Genomic DNA, 24,880 nt, shown 5'->3' with positions numbered 1-24,880 from the left:
ACTCAGTGGAGGAAGAACAGCCGTCAGTTTCGTCGGTTTCCGACTACAAGGTGCTGGTACGACTTTTACGTTCCTTGTTTGGGGAGAAGTTCCAGCCTGCAGCTCCTAAGGTCTCCGCCCTCTCAGTTTTCGTCTTCGAAGTCGGGCAAGGTTTCGGAAGTGGTGGAGATGAAGACTTCCTTGTCCACTAAGAGAGCATTCAAGAAATTGCAGGACTGGATGGAACGTCGGAAGGATCAGGGCAAGTCGACTTTCGCCCTGCCTCCCTCTAGACTTAGTGGGAGAGGCGGCATTTGGTATGAGACCAAATCGGAAGTAGGAATTAAGATCCCGTCTTCTTCCCAAGGGGACTTTGCTAGTCTGGTAGACGCCCAGAAAAGATCCCTTTTGTCGTCCGCGAAGATTTCTTGGACACCAACGGAGATCGACCATCACATGAAAGGTCTGTTAAAGACTCTGGAAGTCTTTAACTTCCTAGACTGGTGCCTAGGAGTCCTGGATCTTCAATCTAGGAGTCCTGATTCTTTGAGTCTGGGGGAGCTGTCCAATGTGTTGTCATGCATGGACAAGGCCGTCAGGGATGGTTCGGAAGAGTTAGTGTCTCATTTCGGCACTGCTTTCCTCAAGAAGAGAGCGCTCTTATGCAATTTCACAGCGAAGTCTGTTTCTGCATCGCAGAAAGCAGAGCTTCTCTTTGCACCACCCCTTTCGAGCCATCTCTTCCCCCAGGCTATGGTAAGGGACCTGGCAGGTGAGCCTTCAAGAGAAGGCTACCCAGGATCTCTTGGCCCAGTCTTCTAGACGTCCTGCAGTCCCTATCACGTCGTCGTCTGGACGACCTCCTAGGAAGGTTAAACCCTTTCGTAGCGCTCCTCCCTCGAGAGCTGCTCCTCGAGGGAGAGGACTTGCAAGAGGAAGAGGTTCCTTCAAACCTAAATCCTCTAAATGAGACGAAAGTCCTTCAGATGCCTGTCGGAGCCAGGCTAAAGTTCTTTGTCGGGGGCGTTGAGAGGAGGAGAAGGGAGAGATTACAGAACTCAATGCTTGTTGTCCCTCAACGATAGTAGAAAAGGGGTACAAGATCCCCTTTGTAGACCCTCCTCCTCTTTCAACGACTCCCAGAGATCTTTCCCCGTCGTATCAAGGGGAGAAACAGCAGGTTCTTTTAGATCTTTTGGAACAAATGATCACGAAAAGAGCGGTGGAGCAGGTCTTAGACCTGGGGTCACCAGGATACTACAACAGACTTTTCCTGGTAACAAAACAGTCGTCGGGGTGGCGTCCAGTCTTGGACGTAAGCAGCCTGAATCTTTTCGTAGAAAAGAAAAAATTCAAGATGGAAACACCTCAGTCGGTTCTAGGTAGCCCTAAGACCGGGCGACTGGAGATGTCCTTGGACCTACAGGACGCATACTTTCACGTGCCTATCCACCTCTTCAAGAAAGTTTCTGAGGTTTATGCTAAGGGACAAAGTTTGGCAATTCGAGCCCTTTGTTTCGGTTTAAGCACGGCTCCGATGGTATTTACCATGCTCATGAAGAACGTAGCGAGATGGTTACATTCTGCAGGAATAAGAGTGTCCCTGTATCTCGACGATTGGCTTATCAGAGCATCGTCAGAAGAAAGGTGTCTGAAGGACCTTACTTCACGTTGGCCTTGGCGAAGTCCCTGGGACTTCTAGTCAACCTCGAAAAGTCGCATCTGACCCCAACACAGTCCATCGTGTATCTGGGGATTCAGATGGATTCAGTGGCTTTTCGAGCGTTTCCGTCCCAGGAACGACAGCTGCAAGGCTTAGAGAAAGTCTCGGCATTCCTGGGGAAGGAAGCTTGCTTGGCGAGGGAATGGATGAGTCTGCTGGGAACCATTTCCTCGCTGGAAAAGTTTGTTTCCCTGGGAAGACTACAACCTCAGGGACCTCTCCAGTTTTTCTTAGCAGACGAATGGAGAGTCAGAGAGGATCTGGATGCGACCCCTTTTCACACCAAATCAGTGAAGAACCATCTAAGATGGTGGTTAGATCCTCGGAAGTTTCGAGAGGGGTTGTCCCTAAAGCTTCTGAGCCCAGACCTAGTGTTGTTTTCCGACGCTTCGGTGTCGGGATGGGGAGCAACACTAGGAGGGGAGGAAGTGTCAGGCACCTGGAGGGGGGAACAGGTGTCCTGGCACATCAATGTAAAGGAACTAGCGGCGGTTTTTCTGGCGCTAAACGTTCTTCCAACAAAAGGTTGCAGAGAAAGTAGTCCAAGTCAACTCGGACAACACCACAGCCCTGGCGTACCTAAAGAAGCAGGGAGGTACACACTCACGTCCTCTGTTTTATTTAGCGAGGGAGATTCTGCTGTGGGCGATGCGAGACGGATAAGGATCCTGACGAGGTTTATCGCAGGAGTCCAGAACGTCAGAGCAGACCTTCTCAGCCGGCAAGATCAGATCCTGCCGACGGAATGGACGTTGCACCAGGACGTCTGTCGAGAGCTCTGGAGACTGTGGGGGTGTCCGTTAGTCGACCTATTTGCGACGTCGAGAACAAAGAGGTTGCCTCTTTATTGCTCTCCTGTGCTGGATCCGGGAGCAGTCGCGATAGACGCTCTGCTCTGGGACTGGACGAACCTGGACTTATATGCCTTCCCGCCATTCAAGATCATGGGGGAAGTAGTAAGGAAGTTCGCGGCATTGGAGGGGACGAGGTTGACCCTGATCGCCCCGATGTGGCCCGCGAAAGAATGGTTCACAGAGGTAATGTCATTCATCATAGACTTTCCGAGGACATTGCCCTGGAGGAAAGATCTACTCAGACAGCCCCACTTCGCAAGATATCACCGAAACCTCTCCGCTCTGGGTCTGACTGCGTTCAGACTATCGAAAAACTGGCCAGAGCGAGAGGTTTTTCTAAAGCAGCTGCAAAGGCGATCGCCAATGCTAGGAGAACGTCCTCGAGAGCTGTTTACCAGTCGAAGTGGGCTTCCTTCAGGGCATGGTGTAGAAAGGAGGGAATTTCCTCTTCCTCTACCTCTGTGAGCCAGATAGCCGATTTCCTGCTATTTTTGAGAAATGTGCAGAAGCTGGCGGTCCCGACCATCAAGGGATATAAGAGCATGCTGTCGGCAGTCTTCCGACACAGAGGACTAGACCTGTCTGATAACAGGGATCTTCACGATCTCCTGAGATCCTTTGAGACATCCAAGATACCTCAGGCGAGGCCTCCTTCTTGGAACCTGGATTTAGTCCTTAGACTGTTAATGTCGAGTCCTTTCGAACCGCTACCTGAAGCGTCTCTTAGGAACTTGACTAAGAAGGCTCTTTTCCTAACTGCTCTGGCGACGGCGAAGAGAGTTAGCGAAATTCAAGCCATTTGTAAGAGAGTGGGCTTCAAAGGGGGACAATGCTGTCTGCTCTTTGAGTCCCACTTTCTTAGCAAGAATGAAAACCCATCGAACCCTTGGCCAAGGAGTTTTGAAATCAAGGGTATGACAAGCCTTGTGGGCCAGAACCTGAGAGAGTCCTGTGCCCTGTCAGGGCCTCTAAAGTTTTATGTCCACAAGACTAAAGAAGTACGAGGTCCCTCAGATAATCTCTGGTGTTCGGTTAAACGACCCGATATACCGTTATCCAAGAACGCTTTGGCGTTCTTTCTGAGGGACGTCATTAAAGAGGCTCATTCGTCTTCCACACAGATCGATTTGAGCCTCTTGCGAGTGAAAGCTCACGAGGTCAGAGCTGTTGCAACCTCGCTTGCCTTCCAAAGGAACATGTCGATCAAGGACATCCTTGACGCCACTTTTTGGAGAGCAATTCAGTATTTCGCCTCACAACTACTTGAGAGATGTGAGAACGATATACGAGGACTGTTGTTCTCTAGGGCCATACGTTTCTGCAGACACAGTCTTGGGGGCTGAAGGTAGCTCTCTCCCTATCCCTTAGTTAGGTTTAGGTTAGTTTTAGTTGATGTGTTTTTTGTTGTGGTGAGGCTTTGGTGAAGACCTCCCATCTTTTAGCGTTAGTGTTCAGGGGGCTTTCTTTTTTAGTTGGTCCAGGTGGTGGTCAGTTGCTTCGTTGCCCTCATTTGTATGGCTCTATGCTCTTGTCACATTGAGGTCACGTCCCCGTTGACAGAGCATTCAGAGCGCACCAGCACTACAGGTCTCCACCTGGCTGGCAACTCTGATTAAGCACAAGCAGGCTGTAGTGACAGTAATCACAGAGTCTACTTTCTAACAGGTGAGGAACCAAGGTGTATATCATCTACTTAATTTAAGTTTCCTACAAATCCTATTCTGTCTCTTCCCACCATCCGAAGGTGGGATTCAGCTATATATATATCTGCCAAGTAAGTTTCATGAACAAAATGTTATTGTTATAATACAATTAAGTTTGTTCATACTTACTGGCAGATATATATAATTAAAGTGCCACCCACCTCCCCTCAGGAGACAGTGGCACTGATAAAATATGAATAGAAAATGGGAATGGTTCCTGATATCCGCCTCCCAGCGGCGGGAATGGGTACTACCACCGGCCGGCGCCCACTGCGTGTGCGCGAGTTTTTTGAAATTCTGTCGGACTTCGGAGAATACAGCTATATATATATCTGCCAGGTAAGTATGAACAAACTTAATTGTATTATAACAATAACATTTTTGGCTCCTTTTTTTGTCATTGCCTGAAGTTTAGTATGCAACCATCAGAAATGAAAAAATATCATTATCATATATAAATAATGTGATATATGATAGCGCAAAAACAAAATTCATATATAATTGTATTCAAATCGTGCTGTGAGCAAAACGGTTGAAGCTAACGAGTTAATTTTTTTTCATTGTATTGTACACTAAATTCCAATCATTTAGGTATATAACACATTGTAAAACGATCAAAGCAACACAGAGAAAATATTATCACAAAATGATGCATGAATTCGTAACGCGAGGACGTAAAAAAATGATTTTTTTCAAAAGTTCACCATAAATCTAAATATTGTTCTAGAGACTTCCAATTTGTTTCAAGTGAAGATAAATGATTGAATGTTACTATACTGTAAGAGTTTTTGCTTACTATTGCAGTTTTTTACCATTTCGGACGTGTTGAAGTTGACCGAATGTCAAATTTTGTTTATATATTTTTTATATGCAAATATTTCGAAAATGAGAAAAGCTACAACCTTCAATTATTTTTTTTTGTATTCTACATAAAATTGTGCACATTTTCATATATAAAACTCTATGAAACGTCTAATATGAAATGGAGCAAATATTCTGAGAATGGGACGTACACATTTCGGAGATTTGTGGCGGAGAATCCATGCGCGGAGGGAAGGAAAGTTTTTTTTTTTAAATTCACCATAAATCTAAATATTGTGCTAGAGACTTAGAATTTGTTTCAAAATGAAGATAGATGACTGAATATTACTAAACTGTAAGAGTTTTAGCTTATAATTGAGTTTTTCGACCATTTCGTTAGAGTCAGAGTTGAGCGAACGTGGTTTTTTTCTATTTATCGTGATTTATATGCAAATATTTCAAAAATGAGAAAAGCTACAACCTTCAATTATTTTTTGTTGTATTCTACATGAAATTGCGCACATTTTAACATATAAAACTTTATGTAACGGCTAATTTAAAATGGTGCAAACATTACCACAATCGCACATATGATTTTTTCGGAAGAGTTACCACACGGACGTAAAGAAAATGGTTTTTTTTTCTCATAAATTCACCATAAATCAAAATATTGTGCTAGAGACTTCCAATATGTTGCAAAATGAAGGTAAATGATTGAATATTACTAGAATATAAGAGTTTTAGCTTACAATTGCGTTTTATTACCATTTCGGTAGAGACAAAGTTGGCCGAAGGTTGAAATTTTGGCACTTATCGTTATTTATATGAAAATATTTCAAAACTGATAAAAGCTACAACCATGGGTTGTTTTAGTTGTATTGTGCATGAAATTGCGCACATTTCCATATATAAAACTTTATTTGTTCATACACGAAACAAATCTTCGGTCTTAACATTAGGATTTACTAGCGCCAAGCTGGAAACCGGTAGAATTAAAATTACACTTGTGAGATCCAGGGACTAATGGTATCTATACCAGGTCACGGGGCATGTATACCCAGAATGCCCACGGCTACCTGTGACCCACCAGTTATTTTCCTACCGCCTTTAAGATAAGACGTGTTACTGTCTATCTGATTTAAAGCCGGTTTTTCAGTTTGCCCGTTCTTTATCCATTTCATTTTTTATTTTTCATTCCTTTTCTTTCTCCAAGTGTGATCAGTGTGTGGTAAGAGTGTATACGTGGTATGATGGAGAATTTGCCTCAACATCGGGATCGTCTACCGTTTCGAAGAGGAGACAAAGGAAATGCCCAGGAGTCAGTGGCTTTCCATGTTCTAGGTTCCTAACTTCGGTGTCGACGGATCCTCATCTAACGTGTAGTAGGTGCAGGGAAAACGTATGTACGGTTACTAATCCGTGTCATGTTTGTTGCGGTTGGGTCGGTGGAACAGTGGAAGAAGTTCTATGGGAAAAGCCAATACAAAAGGAAGGGGGTGATGCCATCTTTGGATGACCAAACCTTACCGGCTTCTTTTGTATTGGCAATAAACCAGGCTGCTCCATATGTTTCTCCACCTGCTTTTGATTTGTCTCATACCCCTTCGGTTTCTCCCAGCGGTTCTGTATCGGAAACGTCAGGAGTGGCCTTGGGTAATTTTATGAATAATTTGCACTCTCCTTTGTTCCCAGCAAGTAGAGGGGGAGATCCGCCATCTTTGTTCCAGGCTCCTGCTACTCAAGCGCATAGGTTAGATGGTACATGGTCAGCGCTAGGCTACCAGGCGTACCAACCTTGGATGGTCTGCTTGCGCATTATATGATGTCACGGTTTCCCGCAGGGTCCGGCAGCGCTGAATGTTCCTCATCCCCCGGGCTTGCAATTTATGGGAATTAATGCCGCGGCTTCACCATCCCACTCGGTGTTTACAGCGATGCAGAACGTGGGAGGTAGTTTGGCAGCAAACGTGCGGTTGCCAGCCAGAAACCTCTCAGTCTCTCCCTACGAGAGGGATGATGACACAACATACGTCACACTCCGATATGGCAGGCATGATGACGTCACAGACCGATCCTCGGGCCTTTTCCCTTTTCGCTGCACCCAGACGCTAAAAGGATTTTGACGTAGGAAAATCCTATTTCTGGGCGATTGGCTTGCTCGTCGCCAGCGAAATATCCTTAATCTATTATTTCTAGGGTAAATGTACTAACACATACCAGAGAATAAATAAAAATAAAGAAAAAGGTCAGTATAACTGACTCGCTCACCCTCTAGGAGGGTGTCGGTATGAACACTAGGCGAGTGAGACCACTACCACGAGCCAAATGCCAATAGAAATCTCCCACTACAAAACCCTCCAAGAGGGGAGCCGTCCCACAGAGGGAGCAGCTCGTACTACTACTTACAACCCATCCCACGCTGGTTTCGACTGCTGCGCCTCTAGTGGCCATCCTGAAGTTAGCAGACAATCTTGAGCGAAGGAGGGTGGGTAGGGGGGGTATTTCGCTGGCGACACGAGCCAATCGCCCAGAAATAGATTTTTCCTTACGTCAAAATCCTTTTCTGGGCTCAGCTCGTGTCGCTTGCGCGAAATCGTACAGAGAACAGCACAAGATTGTAAACAAAGTAAAATAAAATATAATAAAACAAAATAGGTCTCAAAGAAAGATACAAAATAAAAGAACGAATATAATTGCTAAAAAGATACAAGTACACAGTAAAGCAAAATCAGAATTATGCTTAAATTACCCTTAAATCTAATTATGTTAATAATATAAGGTAATTTAAATATATACAAATAGGTACAATGATTACCTATCACAATAAATCTGTGTAACAACATGTATCAAAAATAGAAATAGCAATTAGTATAAATTTACATAAATATTTGATCAATGATAAAATAAAATATCTTAGGAATGTATATGACTTAATATACAAAACCCGTAACCATTGCATTATGATGTATTCCCCTAGCATAAAAATAAGGGGATAACATTCATGAGATCAGTATGGTCAATCAGATGTGAGTGTCCCTAATCAGGACCAGAAGGGCACTTATACAATCATAAAGCAGCTAAGACACAAGGTAAATGTTAATGAACAAGGCAGGAATAGACGAACTGTTGGGTGAGGCAGGTAGAAAGGAGGACTGCAACTTCTACTATAATCTAGCTAGAGTCAGGGGAAACTACGTTACCCGCTGCTACTGCTGGGAATTTCAGAGCTTCCAAGGACTTAAGGTAGTGACGTTTGAACACTGTCGGCGATTTCCATCCGGTATACTTCTTTAAATCAGCAAAATTCATATGTTGGAAGTAATTAATTGAGGTGGCTACTGCCCTGACATCATGTGCTTGGAAAGGAGTCAGGATTGGCTTGTTTGATAAAGTACAGGATTTGTTGCCTGATGCCTTTAGTGGATAAAGTACCACCTCTTTCCCTCCTAAAGAGGGGCCCCGATGAGGAAGAGGAGGTCCTGGATAGAAAGGCTCGTAAGGTTGAAACCGGACAAAGGGACATCTTGTGGAAGGGGTAGTACCTTCCAAGGTTCCCACCTCATCAAAGGATCTTCATTCTTTGCTAAAAAAGCTACGTTCCGGAGAAAGTAGCACTTCCCCCGTGGGAAGGAATTGAATATGATCCGGATCTCTGGATAAAGCCGACAGTTCTGAAATTCTTGCTCCTGAAGCCAGGCTTAATAAAAACAGAGTTTTTCTTAGGAGCATCATAAAACGAGCATGTGTCATTATCGGTTTCGGAAGCCAGTTTTAGAACATCGTTTAAGAACCATGAACTGACGTAGGCCTGACAGAAGGGCCTAAGTCTAGCACATGCTTTAGGAATAGACGAGAAATAGGTATCTGTCAAGTCTATGTTAAATCCAAATTGAAATATCTTTTTCAATGCTGACTTGTTTGTCGTAATCGTGCTAGCTGCTAAACCCTTTTCAAATAAAGATCTGAAAAAGGTATAGCAGAATTAACTGTCATGATTCTGATATCAGACTCTCTCAGGGAAGATTGCTAACTTTTTGACGGCCGCATCATACTGCCTCAAAGTTGAATCCCTTTATCGGATTCCAGGAAAAGAATATTCTGAGGGTCAATATTCGCATCTCTTTTTGCCGCAAACTTCATGAAATCCATAAAGTTAGGGTTTTGAGAATCCCTGAGGAAGCGAAACACAGTCTTCGTTTGTACTGACTGGGAGAGCTTGGGACTGGGGATCCGAAGGGGTACGAAGACCCAGTTCCAGGATCAGGGGGTACCAATTGCTCTTACGGCCAGTCTGGGGCTACTAGAGCCACTTGACCCCTGAATGTCCTGAGTTTGTCTAAGACCTTCATAAGGAGATTCACTGGAGGGAAGACGTAAATCTTCTCCCAGTTGTTCCAGTCCAGAGCCAGGGCGGTCCGTGGCGTAAGCCAGAGGGTCCAGGTTGGGGGCTACATAACACGGTAGTTTGTGGTTCGCTTGAGATGCGAAGAGATCCACCTGTAGCCCTGGGACTCTTTGAAGGATCCATTGGAACGAACTCTCGTCTAGAGACCATTCCGACTCTAGGGGTACTGAATCGGGATTAGGGCGTCGCTATGACGTTTTCTTACTCCAGCTATGTGGGTGGAGGAAGATGCCAACTGAATTTGTCTGCTAGGGAGAAGATGGCTATCATGACGTGATTTAGATGATGACGTGACTTGGAGGGCCCTCCTCTGTTTATGCAATGTACTACCACCTGCGCTGTCCAAGACTAGCTTTATGTGGGAGATACCTGGTGGGCGTAATCTTTTCAGAGTCAAGAAGACTGCCATTGCCTCCAGTACGTTTATATGGAACTGACGGAACTGGGGTGACCAAGTTCCTTGCACCTTTTTGCGATGTACCCTCCCCAGCCGCTTAAGGACGCGTCTGTGTGGATGGTAATCCCTGGTGGAGGGAACTGAAGAGGGACTGACACTGACAGATTCTGACTTTTGCCCACGGCCGAAGCCGGTTTCCTAGAATCAGAGTACTGAGGATAGCTTGTCCCTGGACCTGACATTTGCTCGAGAGCGCCAGATCCTGGTTAGATCTTTCAGTTTGGCTTTCATTAAGATGTTCGTTACTGAAGCAAACTGGAGAGAGCCGAGGATTCTTTCCTGAGCTCTCCTCGATGCTAGTTTGTGACTTAGAAATTGCTTGACTGACTTCGCTATTTCTTTCCTTTTGGTGGATGGAACGACAGAGTGTGTGAGGATAGATTCCATGAATGCCTAGCCACTGAAAGTTTGACTCTGGGGTGAGTCTGGACTTGGATCTGTTTATCTTGAATCCTAGATATTCTAGGAATTGGATCACTTTCAGTGTGGCCTTGTTGCATTCCTCGACTGATGGGGCCCAGATCAACCAATCGTCGAGATACGCTACTACCATAATCCCTTGAGCCCTGAGCTGTTGCACTACTACTTCCGCTAGCTTCGTGAACACCCTGGGTGCCACGTTGAGCCCGAACGGGACTACCTTGAAGGAGAACGTCTGGTCTCCTATCTTGAAACCCAGATACGGGCGGAAGTGTCTTGCAAAGGGATACATGATAGTAGGCGTCTGTAAGATCGATAGATGTGGTGACGGCCCCACTGGGGAAGTAAGGTCCGCACCTGTGAGATCGGTGAGCATCTTGAACTTGTCGCAGCGGATGGCTAAGTTTAAGCGGGACAAGTCTAAGATTACCCTTCTTTTGTTTGAGCCTTTCTTGGCACGCTGAACAAGCGACCTTGAAATTTTAACCTCTTGACTTTGACTATAGCTCCTTTCTGAAGGAGGTCCTCTGCGTACTCTGTCAATTCTTGGAAGGAAGTTGACGGAAAGGTCTGGATGGAGGTGGTTCGTCAACCAGCTCCAACCCAGCCCTTTTTGACACTATGCTCTGAGCCCACTGGCTGAAGTTCCACCGGTGGCGAAAGTGAAACAAGCCTCCCTCCTACCTGAAGTTCCTCATTGGTTCTGGTAACCCCCTCGACCTCCTCTGAAGTGCTTTCCCCTATGAAGGGACCTCCCGATCTCTCCCACGAAAGGACCGCTTACCTCTGCCTCCCTTGTTCGAGCGGTCATACTTCTGAGAAGCTTGACTCTCGAAGGCTGGATTGTAGGCTGGAGAGATGGCGTATGAGGTGGAGGGTTGAGGCTGAGGGGATATCACATAAATAGGCTGTGATTGGCCTTTAGACGTGGAGGGCTGAGCTGTCTGCACTAACGGCACTGTAGGAACTTGTTGAGGAAGCGCGGCTGCTTCTTTTGGTAAGGTTGGAAACGTCTAGGCTTCCTTTGACCTTACCTTTTGGTGTCAAGTCTTGCCTTCTCCTAGCCATAAGACCCCAACGGTCCTTAAGGCTTTGGTTCAAACCTCGTAGCCTCTGCTTGTACTTCCTTTACCATAGCCTCTGGGAAGAGATCTGCGCCCCAGATGTTAGAAGAAAGTAACCTATTCGGTTCATGCCGAATGGTTGCCTCAAGCAATACATGCTTCCTGCAATTGTTCTAGCAGTGGCAAACTCAAACATGTCTGACTGCACCGTTTGAGTCAGGGCTTTGGTCATAAGCTTAAAAATAGGTTCTGAACCATAAGCCATGGTTGCTACTCGGACATAGCCATCAGGTTGATTGCCTGGCTAGTCTTGTTTTCGAGTCAAACTCCGCTTGAATAAGACTATCCGGGAGTCTGGGCAGCTTTTCACCAAACTGCTCCATAGCACAGTCAGGTTTGAGTTTGCCAACTGTGAAAGTGTTAGGCAGGTCCTCCCATAATTCTCCAATTGACGGGAGCAAGCGGAGAAGTGGGGTCTGCTTCTTTCAGCTGAGGCAGGGTTCCCCTTTCTGAGCTGCTGAGATGGTCGACCTCGCTATCTTGGTAAGGAAACAGGGAGCGGGGTACCTTCATCCATCGTGAAAATGGTAAAGGGACTTTTGAATGGTTGGATCTTGGTATTTGAACAGTCCATGTCATCTAGACATCTAAGCCATTCACGTGGGCCTGGTCCCGAGAGTAGAGGACTGTCTCCTTTGGCACCCTGTCATCTCTAACCATAGCCGAAGGCGTGAGCCTAGCATAGCCTATGAAGGGAGGCTGTAGGCCTTCCGGGTAGAACTCGAAGTCCTCTATTCTTCGAGTTCCAAACTCCGGTATGGAGATGAGACCATCTTGGAAGGGAGCATATGACGCTACTCTCCAAGGATTGTTCATGGAGAAAGAAAGCCGGGCAGCGAGTCATAGCGGGGAAGCTGAGATCCACTAGTGTTAGAGGTTGAGGGAGAGCAGGGGGGCAGGGGGGCTTCTCTTAGGCCGGCTATAATGGTATCCTGAGAAGTTATCCTATCCGACAGGCGAGATATCATATGTTCCATACTCGTCTTAAGGGAGCCTACCAAGTCGCCCCACCTGTTGAACAGGCAGCAGTTGGCGTCCAGAGCCGGAGCTGCTGAGGAGGTGGAAGGGAGACTCTGAATAGGCACCAAAGGTAGTGGAACTGGTGATACTGCCGGGGTACGGGATTTCTCCTTAGGTTTACTCTTGGAGGACTTTGAGCCGGAGCTAGACCCTTTAGACCTGTCTGAGCGGGATTACGAGCCGGAGACTTACGCGAAGAAGAAGACGAGGACGTCTTCTTCGAGGATGATGACGTCTTAGTCAAGGTCATATGTTTAGACTTGATCTTAGGCCTAACCGAAGCCTCTGGAGGAGTATATAACTCATCACCGGTAAAGCCTGGGAAGGATGGTGAAGTTGTCAGGGGTAGAAGAAACAGTCGTTCCCAAGGGGGACCCTTGGGTACCTGCATTACTTACCTCGACCAAACAGGTCGTCTATACCTACCATAGGTTCAACATTTATATCCAGGGTTGCGACATCCGTGGAGATATCCTGGTCTTGTCAGTCAGGGAGGCCGCCAGCTGTTGTTGGATAAAGGCAATAGAGGGGTCCGCCTCTACCGGATCGACGTATCCAGTCGCCTTGCCTCCGGGGAAGTTAATTCAAAGCTAAACGCTTCTCCAGAATGTAGGGCTGACCCTTGGCGGCGTTCTTGCCAAAACCTCCGACCCAGGCCCGCAGGGTAGCCAATGCCGATCTCTTACTGCCGGAGCCTGTAAGAGAGGATATATTTTAGATTTAAGAACCACTTAAAACTAAAACTTAGGATAGGAACTTAAACTAGATGCCTTAAGTTAAAGTAATGATGAAAACTTAAGAAGTAAAAGAGGCGGAGCGGCATGCGGAGATGGAATACTTACGCCTTCCAAAGCTGGCTCACCAGATCGTAACATATGGTACATGTCTCATGGTACCAGACCTGGATGTCCCCCGTGCGGAGTCGCGCATGGAGCATGGGACCGGCAAACTTCGTGTCCACAGGGGTCCTGAAGTGTAGCGGAACATCCCGGATGCTCACAGTTGGTGGCCTGTAAGTGGGAAGACACATGAGTATCTAAAAGGGGGAACACTTACAGACTAAGGACAAAAGAACTCCGTTACATGGCGGAGCTCGGAAAAAAATTAAAAAAATTTGGGCATAACCCCTCCCTGCATGGCCTGAATAGGCTATAATCCCGGAGAGATCCGGTAAATACTAAGGGAGGGGTGGGGTGGGGATGGTTTAAGAAACTTAAGATAAACTTAAAGATAACTTAAACTACATGCAAGTAACCGGACTAGGTCCAGTGAAGCGGAGTCTAGTAAACTCAGCAATACGGTACGGTTAAGTAAAAGACCTATTGTATGCTCCGGTCCAACTATGGTGGACTATACCCTTCCGCTGGATACCAGGACTCTCCGGTAGGGAGGAGCTCTAGTAAAGGGGGGGGGAAGGGCGAGATGACATACAGACTCGCGCTAACCCGGAGCGACAAGGAAGTAACGGAGGGGGGGAAGGCCAGAGCCCCCCACAACGTACCACCCGGCCGACCGACCGAGAAGCGGAGAGGTCGGAACCAGTCAAGGGACGTCGGACTCCAGGCCACCCCCTCCGGTGGAGGGGAAGGGGGAGGCAGGCTCGGGCATGCTGGGCGAGCAAGGAGGCAGACCGACCCACCCCCACCCGACCCGACTCATATGGGATGAGCTGGGAGAGGGGGAACAAAAGGGGGGACCTGGCAGGCGCCTGGCTGACCCGTGATCACGTAGTGACCACGAGGCTGGTAAACTAAGAATACGGTAACCAAGCCTAGGCCAACCAACTGACAGAGAGAAGCTATCGGGAAGCAAACTGGAACTGAAAAGCGGTAGCATATAGGCCCATAGGGCGCAAACCAAACTGATCAGAGAGAAGCTATGGGAAGAAGAACGAAAAGCGAGGCCCAGAACTGATCAAGCGGTAGCGACAAGAACTGATCAAGGGTAGACAGCTCCTATGAGGCCAGGGCCTAGGCAAAAGCCAGACGCCAACTAACCTAACAATAACAAAACATAAAAAATAAAAATATATATAATAAAATGAAAGACAGAAGGTAAAATAGCAGGAGAAAAAATCCAGGAGTGTGCGACTAGCCGAAGGCAAGTCTACCACTCAAAGCTAGTCAGGGCCGATACAAGGAACCTGAACTAGGTCTGGATAAGAAAAGCCTACATAAGGTGAAATACAGACACGTATAACAACTTGAGTAGACGTAAAAGGCGGATAATCAAAATAGAGCGTAAAATAATAAGGGATGTTCTAGGTATGGGAGACCAAGAACGAACCCAACATGCGGCAGGACCATGCTGCCATGCTTCCAGCCCCGAGAACGTATCTATACCTAAAAAACGGCAAATACCGTTCTCGGGACGGAAAAGACTCGCTAACCGTAAAATACTGAGTACTTAACTTAGCTGCTGCAATAGCTGCACGCTCCATTATCGAAAAATCCGAAGAAATGGCACAAAATACACAGAGAGAAAAATAGCACGTGTGCTCGTGAGTGCTAACTGAAAAGGATGGCCACTAGAGGCGCAGCAGTCGCAAGCGTGGGATGGTGTAGTAGTAGTACGAGCTGCTCCCTCTGTGGGACGGCTCCCCTCTTGGAGGGTTTTGTAGTGGGAGATTTCTATGGCATTTGGCTCCGTGGTAGAAAAAATGGTCTCACTCGCCTAGTGTTCATACCGACACCTCCTAGGGTGGGGAGCGAGTCAGTTATACTGACCTTTTTCTTTATTTTATTTATTCTCTGGTATGTGTTAGTACATTTACCCTAGAAATAATAGATTAAAGGATATTCGCGCAAGCGACACGAGCTGAGCCAGAAATACGCCTTCTGACCCGTCAATGCAAACTGTAATGCAGAAATTACAGGATATAGAGAAGAGAATGAATAAGAGAGACAAAAAGAAAAAGTGTGATTCGCCTTCTTCATCTTCTTCCTCTAGTTCGGCGTCATCGCTAAGTCCGATAACGTCACGGCGAGCGCCAGTCAAGCGTTGAGGAGGATTCGGGAGTTCCTGGCGGGTCCTCGGGCTAAGAGGAGAAGAATCAATTCTTCCTCATCTTCGGACCAAGACTGTCATTTCCAAGTCAGCAAGAAGGTCGGAAAGTCCAGTGGCTATTAAGCACAAGGTTGGCAGACGAAGCCGTTCGCAAGAATCCGAACAAGCGAGAGAGGTGACGGCCGGCGGGCTAGCGGCCGAGGCGGAGTTGCCAGTTCGGATCGCAAAAACTGCGATACCTCTGGTCAAAATCGACGTTGGCGGCAAAAGGTGCAGCAGAGGATGGAATGCAGGTCCCAGTTTCGCCCCCCGTAAGGCCCGTTCAAAATACGTACGAAGGACGATAAGGCTCCTATTAAAAGTACGAAAAATAGAGAGTTGGCAACCTCGGCGGATACGTTCGTGGAAGGCAGTGTCCGTCTGGATAGAAGGTCGAGGCCGGGCTCGCCGACGCTCGAAAACGATGCCGATACTAATAGAGACGAACTTATCTCTGTCTTAAGGGAAGCCTTCATCTTGGAGATCTAGACGAGATTCTTCGCTCTAGATCCGTGAGCAGAGAAAGAGTGAGACGTTCTCGTTCCCCTGCTGACTATCCGGGATCGAGCCAACAGCGGCCAGCAAAGATCAAAGAGACCGCGGCCGTAGGGGCAGGCGGCCGTGGAATTCCGGGAGCCGTCTGTCAGAAGATAGAGGCGAGACAACATCCTCCCTTGTGACGGAGAATGGTACACTAGAGCCGGAGGAAGGAGAAAACCAAGAGTTTTCTGGCCTCGTATGCAGAGGTGATTGATTTGATTCGTCAATTCAATAACCTTTCGGAGAAGACAGAAACACCGGCCAGTATGCTTCCTCCTGGAATTGACATCGCATTTGGACTAAAGAGGGATACCAAGGTGTCGTATGAATTGCCATTGTTCGAGTCATGCGGAATCGGTCTTGCAACACGTAAACGCAAAGATTGCAGGGAGGGGATAAATTCCTTAAGATCTAATAGATCATTTAAATTTATTCCCCTCCAATGATAAAGCAAAGGAAATATTATATGACACCAAAGGTCCCTTTGCTGTCTAGACAAATGAACCCTAATGTTGTAAGGTTAAGGCCTGGATTAACCTTGGATCAGGTTAAAATGGAGTGCCCTTCAATGACGTACCAAGAGGCTGCTACGTTAGAAGCAACAGCTTCTTCTGTCTTTCAGGCTGCTTCTTGGTTAGACCTTTGGTCAACAGCAGTGGCGAAGATTGCATCCTCGGAAGCAACAAGGAAAGTAGTGGATGAACCATTGTTCATTAGATACTACAGTCAGGTTCCAAGGCGATTGCGTACCTGACAAAACGTAAGTGCCAATGTTTGGGCAAAAATATCCTGCTAATGAGGAGAGATGCAGCGTTGGCTAGACTAAGCCGCAATGTGGATTTGGATTCCCTGTTAGCAATGAGGAATGGGGATATCTTGGAATCGCAACTGCTGTTGCCAGAGGTCATACTGGAAGAGGCGATAGATAGAAGAAGGATGGACACTAACGATAGGTTGGTTGCAACAGGCAGTTAGGAAAACGTCTAACAGTCAAACTACTCCTTTGGAGGGAAGACAACAGCAGATGTCTCGAAAGAAGACAGTGAGACATAGCATCCCTAATAGAGTCACAAGACCCTCTTCCCCAAAGAGGATAACTCATCGGCCCTTTCACAATAGAACAACAGAGGAAGGGGCAATAGGGGAAGAGGGGAGAGGCTCAAGAAGATAGGATGGGCGCCTCCCATCACTCGGCCACACCAGTGGGGGTTTGCCTGGCAAATCACTGGAAGGTGTGGCAGGAACTAGGGGCAGAGCAGTGGGTGGTGGATGTTCTCAGGATGGGTATTTGATCCCGTTCGAGGTAACCCCGCCCCTGGACAGATCAACCATTACCCCACGTCACTTATGCCCACAAATCTCAGAAGGCCACTATTCTGCAGGATGAAGTGAAGAAGATGATGGAAAAAGGAGCTGTGCAACAAGTATGCAGTCCGGCAAAAGGCTTCTACAGCAGGATTTTCCTGGTACCCAAAGCCAACGGGGAGTGGAGGACAGTAATAGACCTGTCAACGCTGAATCTGTTTATAAGGAAAACCAGTTTCAAGATGGAAACTCAGAAAACGGTTCTACAAGTAGTCAGAATCGGAGACTTTATGCTGACAGTCGATCTAAAGGACGCATACTTTCAGATACCATCCCATTAGTCTTCAAGGAAATTTCTCCGCTTCAGTCTTGCAGGGAAAGCTTTCGAATTCAAGGTCCTGTGCTTCGGATTGACAACGTCTCCTCAAGTTTTTACAAGAGTGTTCACCCTCGTGTCGGCGTGGGCGCATGCTCCAGGGGATCAGGCTAATAAGATATCTGGACGATTGGCTGGTGATAGCAAAGTCCAGGGAGAAATTACTCAGGGACAGGGCGGCCCTCCTGCAGCTTTGTCACAGCCTAGGTATTGTGGTGAATCAGGAGAAGTCGCAGTTGGATTTAAGTCAACGCTTTGGAATATCTGGGAATGGTGGTGATAGACACAACACAAGCCAAAAAGTATTCCCGACAGACCAAAGAGTAGAGAAATGCAAACAAGTGGTGAATGCCTTTCTGGGGAAACAGACACAGCCAGCAAGACAGTGGCAGGTGGTGCTGGGAATCCTAACCTCCCTGGAGAAGCTAGTACCACAAGGAAGGCTACACCTTCGGGGTCTCTACAATGGAGGATGAAGGAGTTTTGGTCACCAACAGTAGATCACCTCCTAACGAGCAAATTCCCTTGTCGGCAGAAGTGAGGAAAGACTTGCTGTGGTGGGTGAATGACGACAATCTGACAGTGGGTGTCCCCCTTCAACAATCCTCCCCAGACCTCTTGCTGTTCTCGGATGCGTCACTAGAAGGCTGGGGAGCCCATATGGAGGAGTTGATGGTGTCAGCAAAATGGAGTTGCAAGGACAGAGAACTCCATATAAACGTGCTGGAGTTGAAAGCAGCTTTTCTGGCTCTACAGGAATTCAGAGAGAGAGTAAAGGGACACTCAGTGGTATTGATGTCAGACAACACCACAGTAGTAGCTTATATAAACAAGCAAGGAGGCCTAGTTTCTCGGCAGTTACATGTGATGACAGTTCAACTTCACCAGTGGGCTATAGAGAACCTGGTAGACATCAAGGCCAGGTATATTCCGGGAAAAAGAAACATAGTGCCCGACAAGTTGAGCCGCAGGGATCAGATTCTGGGAACGGAGTGGTCCCTACACCAACAGGTAGTGGACAGGATGCTCATGTTGTGGGAAGGACCGATCATAGACCTATTCGCAACCAGGTACAACAAAAAGTTGGAAGTGTATTGTTCAGTAGTCCCAGACGCAGAGGCAGTAGCAGAAGATGCGCTACAACACCCCTGGGACAATCTGGACGTGTACACATTTCCTCCATTTTGTCTAATCCGTCAGGTTCTGAACAGGGTAATGCGGTCTCAGAACCTCAAGATGACCCTGGTAGCCCCGTTATGGCCGAAAGCAGAGTGGTTTTTCCAGACCTACTGGAAACTCCTAGTAGATGTGGCCAAGAGAGTTACCTCCATGGAGCAACCTTCTGTGTCAGCCGCACGTGGAGAGGTACCACCAGTCGGTGAAGTCCCTATCGCTTCACGGGTGGAGACTGTCAAGTATCTCCTCCGAGCGCGAGGGTTTTCGCAGAAAGCAGCAACTCAGATGGCAGGTAATATCAGAAAATCATCTGCGACAGTATACCAAGGAAAGTGGTCAGCAGACTGTGATTGGTGTCGTAGAGGGAACGTATCTCCACTCGGTACCACTATTCAGCAGTTAGCAGACTTTCTGATATCTATTCAGAACAGAAAAACATATGTCTGTATCTGCAGTGAAGGGGTACAGGGCGGCTCTAGCCTCAGTCTTACGAATGAAAGGAGTGGACATATCGTCTTCATGGGAGGGGTTTGGCCATGCTGATGAGGCAGCTTTGAACAGTCATGCCCACCAAAAGGAGCAAAAGAAAAGCCCCAGATTGGGTATCTGAACCAAGGTTACCTGAGTAGTCTGACAAAACCCCCCTACGAACCACTAAGGCAGTCCACGGATGGAGCCTGACCCTGAGACAGTCTTCTTATTGGCCCTGGCTTCAACCCCTTCAAAAGGGTGGGGGGAGCTACATGCCTCTCTATTCTCATAAAGCACTCGAGAGGTTTGGAGATCAATGGTATTTGAGTTTGTCCCAGAATTCGTGGCCAAGACCCAAAATCCAACAATAGTAGACGGCAGATTCGACTCCTTTACCATACCTTCCTTGGCAGACTTTGTAGACAACGACAAAGCTGAGATGCTCCTGTGCCCCGTCAGGGCACTAAGGGAGTACTTAAAGAGAACAAGGCACCTCAGGCCGGGGTGCCGGAGGTTGTTCGTAAGTACAGGACGGAACAAGAAGGAAGTGTCCAGGAATACAATATCGTTTTGGCTAAGGGAGACGATCAGAGATGCTTATACGGCAGAAGCCAGAGGGTCAGATAGCCAGGTGGGAGCTAGAGCTCATGACATCAGGGGCGTGAGTGCTTCCCTGGCATTTAAAAAGAACATGTCTGTGGATAAAATTCTGAAAGCTGGTGTGTGGAAATGCCAAACAACTTTCACCTCATTTTATTTGAAAGATGTTGCCCATAGATCCTTGGACACTTTTTCCTTGGGTCCAGTGGTGGCGGCCCAACAAGTGATATAGTTCATCCAGTGTCCCTGGCGGGTCAGTTTGCGTCTAGTCTAAGATGAAGGTATGAAAGTAGAATGAATGGGATGACTGGTCTTTTTTCTTTACTACTTTCTTCCTACTCCTTTAACTACGGGCAATATGAAGGAGAGTACCGTCATGTGCTGGAACGGACTAGATGCAGGTGAGGTGGTCAGCCATACTGTGAAGCTATCTTAGGTGATGATATACTTTTCAGTAGCAACACACCCCTCTGGATAATAGGGAAAAGAGGGGTGAAGGTGGATCCAGTTGCAAGGGACAAGAGTAAACAGTAGAATGGTATCTACACCCAGTGGGAGAAAACCAATAGATCCGCTTATATCTTTGGTCCTAGGTTCATTGTCCATTCTCTTAAAATTTCCCTATATATTCGGAAATGGATAAGGTGGCAAACTCCCAGTCAGTTGTAGAGACTTACCTCCCTCCAATAGTAAGTCTATCCTAATGTTAAGACCGAAGGTTTGTTTCGTGTATGAACAAATACCAAATTTGTAACTAATTTGTATTTTTCATAACTAACAAACCTGAGGTCTTAACATTAGGATTTACTAGCGCCAAGCTGGAAACCGGTAGAATTAAAATTACACTTGTGAGATCCAGGGACTAATGGCATCTATACCAGGTCACGGGGCATGTATACCCAGAATGCCCACGGCTACCTGTGACCCACCAGTTATATTTCTAACCCAGTTTAGACTGCTAGAGGGGTGGTTCGAGGTGGGCCTTTGACTGTTAAGACCTCAGGTTTGTTAGTTATGAAAAATACAAATTAGTTACAAATTTGGTATGTAATGGCTAATTTAAAATGGTGCAAACATTACGACAATCGCACGTATGATTTTTTTGGAAGAGTTACCGCGTGGATGTAAGGAGAAAGTTTTTTTCATAAATTCACCATAAATCGAAATATTGTGCTAGAGACTTCCAATTTTTTGCAAAATGAATGTAAATGATTGAATATTACTAAAATATAAGAGTTTTAGCTTACAATTGTGTTTTTCGACCATTTTGGTAGAGTCAAAGTTGTCCAAAGGTTGAAATTTTGGCACTTATCATTATTTATATGAAAATATTTCAAAACTGATAAAAGCTAGAATCATGAGTATTTTTTTGTTGTATTTTACATGAAATTGTGCACATTTTCATATATAATACTCCATGTTACGGCTAATTTAAAATGGGGCAAAAATTATGTCAAAGTGACGAAATAATTTCTGAGATGTGTCACTGATACTTTTTAGTGCGATAAGAAAGAAATTCGCGCTTGCGCGCCTGCGTAACGATCGTAAACAAAACAACACCTTGATCCGTGAACTCCCAGCATCCCCCAAGGCGCATGATTCAAAAGTTTTTGGCTTGTAGACCTATAAGTATTTTTCCGCAAATTTAAAAAAAAAACTTTTCTATGTTGACGTAAAATATGTCCAATCGGCACCCGACAGACAATTTATCTCGACGTAAAATACGTCCAATAGGTGTTTAATGTTATGTAACTAAATTAATCGGTACATAGGCATTCCTTGTTGTGACATTCTCATTACAGATGTGTACGTACTGAGTTCTCTAATTTTTAGAGTGTGCAGGTTTTGTTTGGTATTTTGTCTTTTCTTGCATGTGTGCCTTTTCTATTGCAGTGTATGATATATACTTTCTTTATTCTCTAACATTGCATTTTCTTAAGTCTCTTTGGCCTTGTAAGAGTATTAATATGTATTACATCCATTTTGATTTATTTTCCAAGTATTTCTTAATCATTCTTTGTGAAATTATTTTTTATATTTCTGTATGTGACATCATTTCAGAAATTCCCAGGCTTCTGAGAACTGATATTAATAATAGCTGTTTTTTTCTATTTCCACAGCGAGGATTTGTTTCTGGAGGCAGTGATAAAATGGTGAAGTTTTGGAAATTTGAACTTGTAAGAGATGAAGTAGAAGGCCATGGGAAAAGATTAAGCTTCATGCAAGATGATAGAGCTCTTAAAGTAAGGTGGTATTATGTATCAAGTTGGAAGCATAGTGCCTTACATTTGCATTATTGCTGTATTTTTCTTTTCATATGTATATAAGTGGATGTATATCATAATGTAAGACTAATGTGCAGTTGCATTTTTTTTTCAAGATTTTTATTTATTACCTGTAATTTTACAGGTAGCTGATCAAGTCACTTGTGTTCGCTGTTCCAGTGATGGAAAATTTATAGCAGTTGCAACTTTAGACCTTAAAGAAACCCTCTATTTTATGGATACTCTCAAGGTTAGCATCGAAAATTACGTATTTATATTTGTTTCCAATGCTCATTTATAATATCCAGATGATAATTTACATTCCATATTTTATAGTAGATAAAAAATTGTATTGTGATTAAAACTGTTCTGGTTAACTCTTAACCCTTAACGCCGAAGGGGTATAATAAAAATCGTCTCCCGTATGGCGGGAAGGTCTCGGAGTGAGCGCCGAAGCAGAAATTTTTTTTTCTTCAAAAAATCACAGCGCGCTTAGTTTTCAAGAGTAAGAGTTAATTTTTGGTTCTTTTTTTTTGTCATTGCCTGAAGTTTAGTATGCAACCATCAGAAATAAAAAAAAAATATAATTACCATATACTATGAATAATGCGATATATGATAGAGTGAAAACAAAATTTCATATATAATTATATTCAAATCGCACTGTGAGCAAAACGGTTAAAGCTAACGAGTTAATTTTTTTCGTTGTATTGTACACTAAATTGCGATCATTTTGGTATATTACACATTGTAAAACAATCAAAGCAACACAGAGAAAATATTATCACAAAATGATGCATGAATTCGTAATGCGCGGACGTAAAATTTTTTTTTTTTTTTCAAAAATTCACCATAAATCTAAATATTGTTCTAGAGACTTCCAATTTGTTTCAAAATTAAGACAAATGATTGAATATTACTATACTGTAAGAGTTTTAGCTTACAATTGCCGTTTTTGACCATTTCGGACGAGTTAAAGTTGACTGAATGTAGAGTTTTTTATATTTTTTTTTATATGTAAATATTTCAAAAATGAGAAAAGCTACAACCTTCAATTATTTTTTTTTATATTCTACATGAAATTGCGCACATTTCATATATATAACTCCATGAAATGCCTAATATGAAAGGGAGCAAATATTACGAGAATGTGACGTACGCATTTCGGAGATTTGCGGCAGAGAATCCGCGCGAGGGAAGGAAAGTTTTTTTTTTAAATTCACCATAAATCTAAATATTGTGCTAGAGACTTCAAATTTATTTCAAAATGAAGATAAATGACTGAATATTACTAGACTGTAAGAGTTTTAGCTTAAAATTCCGTTTTTCGACCATTTCGGTAGAGTCAAAGTTGACCAAACGTGGTTTTTTTCTATTTATCGTGATTTATATGCAAATATTTCGAAAATGAGAAAAGCTAAAACCAATTATTTTTTATTGTATTCTACATGAAATTGCACACATTTTCATATATAAAACTTTATGTAACAGCTAATTTAAAATGGTGCAGACATTACGACAGTCGGACGAAAAAATGTCTGATTTTTTTCAGAAGAGTTACCGCGCGGACGTAAGGAAAAAAATTTTTTTTTTTTTTTTTTTCTCTAAATTCACCATAAATCGAAATATTGTGCTAGAGACTTCCAATTTGTTGCAAAATAAAGGTAAATGACTGAATATTACTAGCATATAAGAGTTTTAGCTTACAATTGCGTTTTTCGACCATTTCGGTAGAGTCAAAGTTGACCGAAGGTTGAAATTTTGGCACTTACAGTTATTTATATAAAAATATTTCAAAACTGATGAAAGTTATAACCATGAGTTGTTTTTAATTGTATTTTACATGAAATTGCGCACATTTTCATATATAATACTCCATGTAACCGCTAATATAAAATGGTGCAAATATTGCATAATGATTGTAAACAAAACAACGCCTTGATCCGTGAGCTCCCAGCATCCCCCAAGGCGCGTGATTCAAAAGTTTTCGCCTTAGTAGGCCTATAACTATTTTTCGCAGAATTTTTTTAAAAACAAAAAACTTTTATATCGCGTACCATACGTCCAATCGGCACCCAACAGACAATTTATGTCGACGTATAATACGTCCAATCGGCGTTTAAGGGTTAATACCTTGTTCAGTAGTGCTTCTTTTTTCTATGTCTTTAGAAAAAAATATTTCGCAGTGTTAGGAAATGATGAATATTTAAATCTAGCTGTTCAAGTATCAGCCTCCTTAAGTGCTTGGGAAAATAACTATCTGATAATTGTGCAAGTTTTAAACTGTATAGATGACACAAAAGTAAAGTATGCCATCAACTTGGCTTTTCCTTTCAGTAGGGAATGGTTCTTGTAATTTTTATTTGGTTTTTTAATTTGTAAGGCAATAAGTTTTCTTCCCTAAGCTTTTCAGCATATAAATTTTTTTTTTTACAAATTGTTCGTGTCATAGGTTCTACTCACTTTGATAATAAAAATAAAACATTAAAACTGTTTTAATTTTGGTGTTTTTCATGAAAAAAGTGTCATCTTTGAATTGGTTACATACGTTTGACCTGTGGTTTTTTTTTTACGAAAACCCTCATACCCAATCCTCGAGTGCATAAAATACAAAACA

The 24,880-nt window shown here is 44.5% G+C and overlaps 1 protein-coding gene across 2 annotated transcripts in view; it reads left to right on the top strand.

The window, feature by feature from the left end:
* LOC135219951 (WD repeat-containing protein 3-like) overlaps positions 1–24,880 on the top strand; it is a 271,400-nt gene that overhangs the window by 158,113 nt on the left and 88,407 nt on the right. For both annotated transcript variants that reach the window (XM_064257236.1, XM_064257322.1), the window contains exons 13-14: positions 22,120–22,242; positions 22,409–22,513. In XM_064257236.1, the coding sequence (XP_064113306.1) occupies positions 22,120–22,242; positions 22,409–22,513 (228 nt within the window). The remainder of the gene's footprint in view (positions 1–22,119; positions 22,243–22,408; positions 22,514–24,880) is intronic.

The sequence above is a fragment of the Macrobrachium nipponense genome, chromosome 11 (genome assembly GCF_015104395.2).
Source record: "Macrobrachium nipponense isolate FS-2020 chromosome 11, ASM1510439v2, whole genome shotgun sequence".
Taxonomy (NCBI): Eukaryota; Metazoa; Arthropoda; class Malacostraca; order Decapoda; family Palaemonidae; genus Macrobrachium; species Macrobrachium nipponense.
The sequence above is the reverse complement of the archived record's forward strand: the minus strand, read 5'-3'. Positions and strand labels throughout refer to the sequence as shown.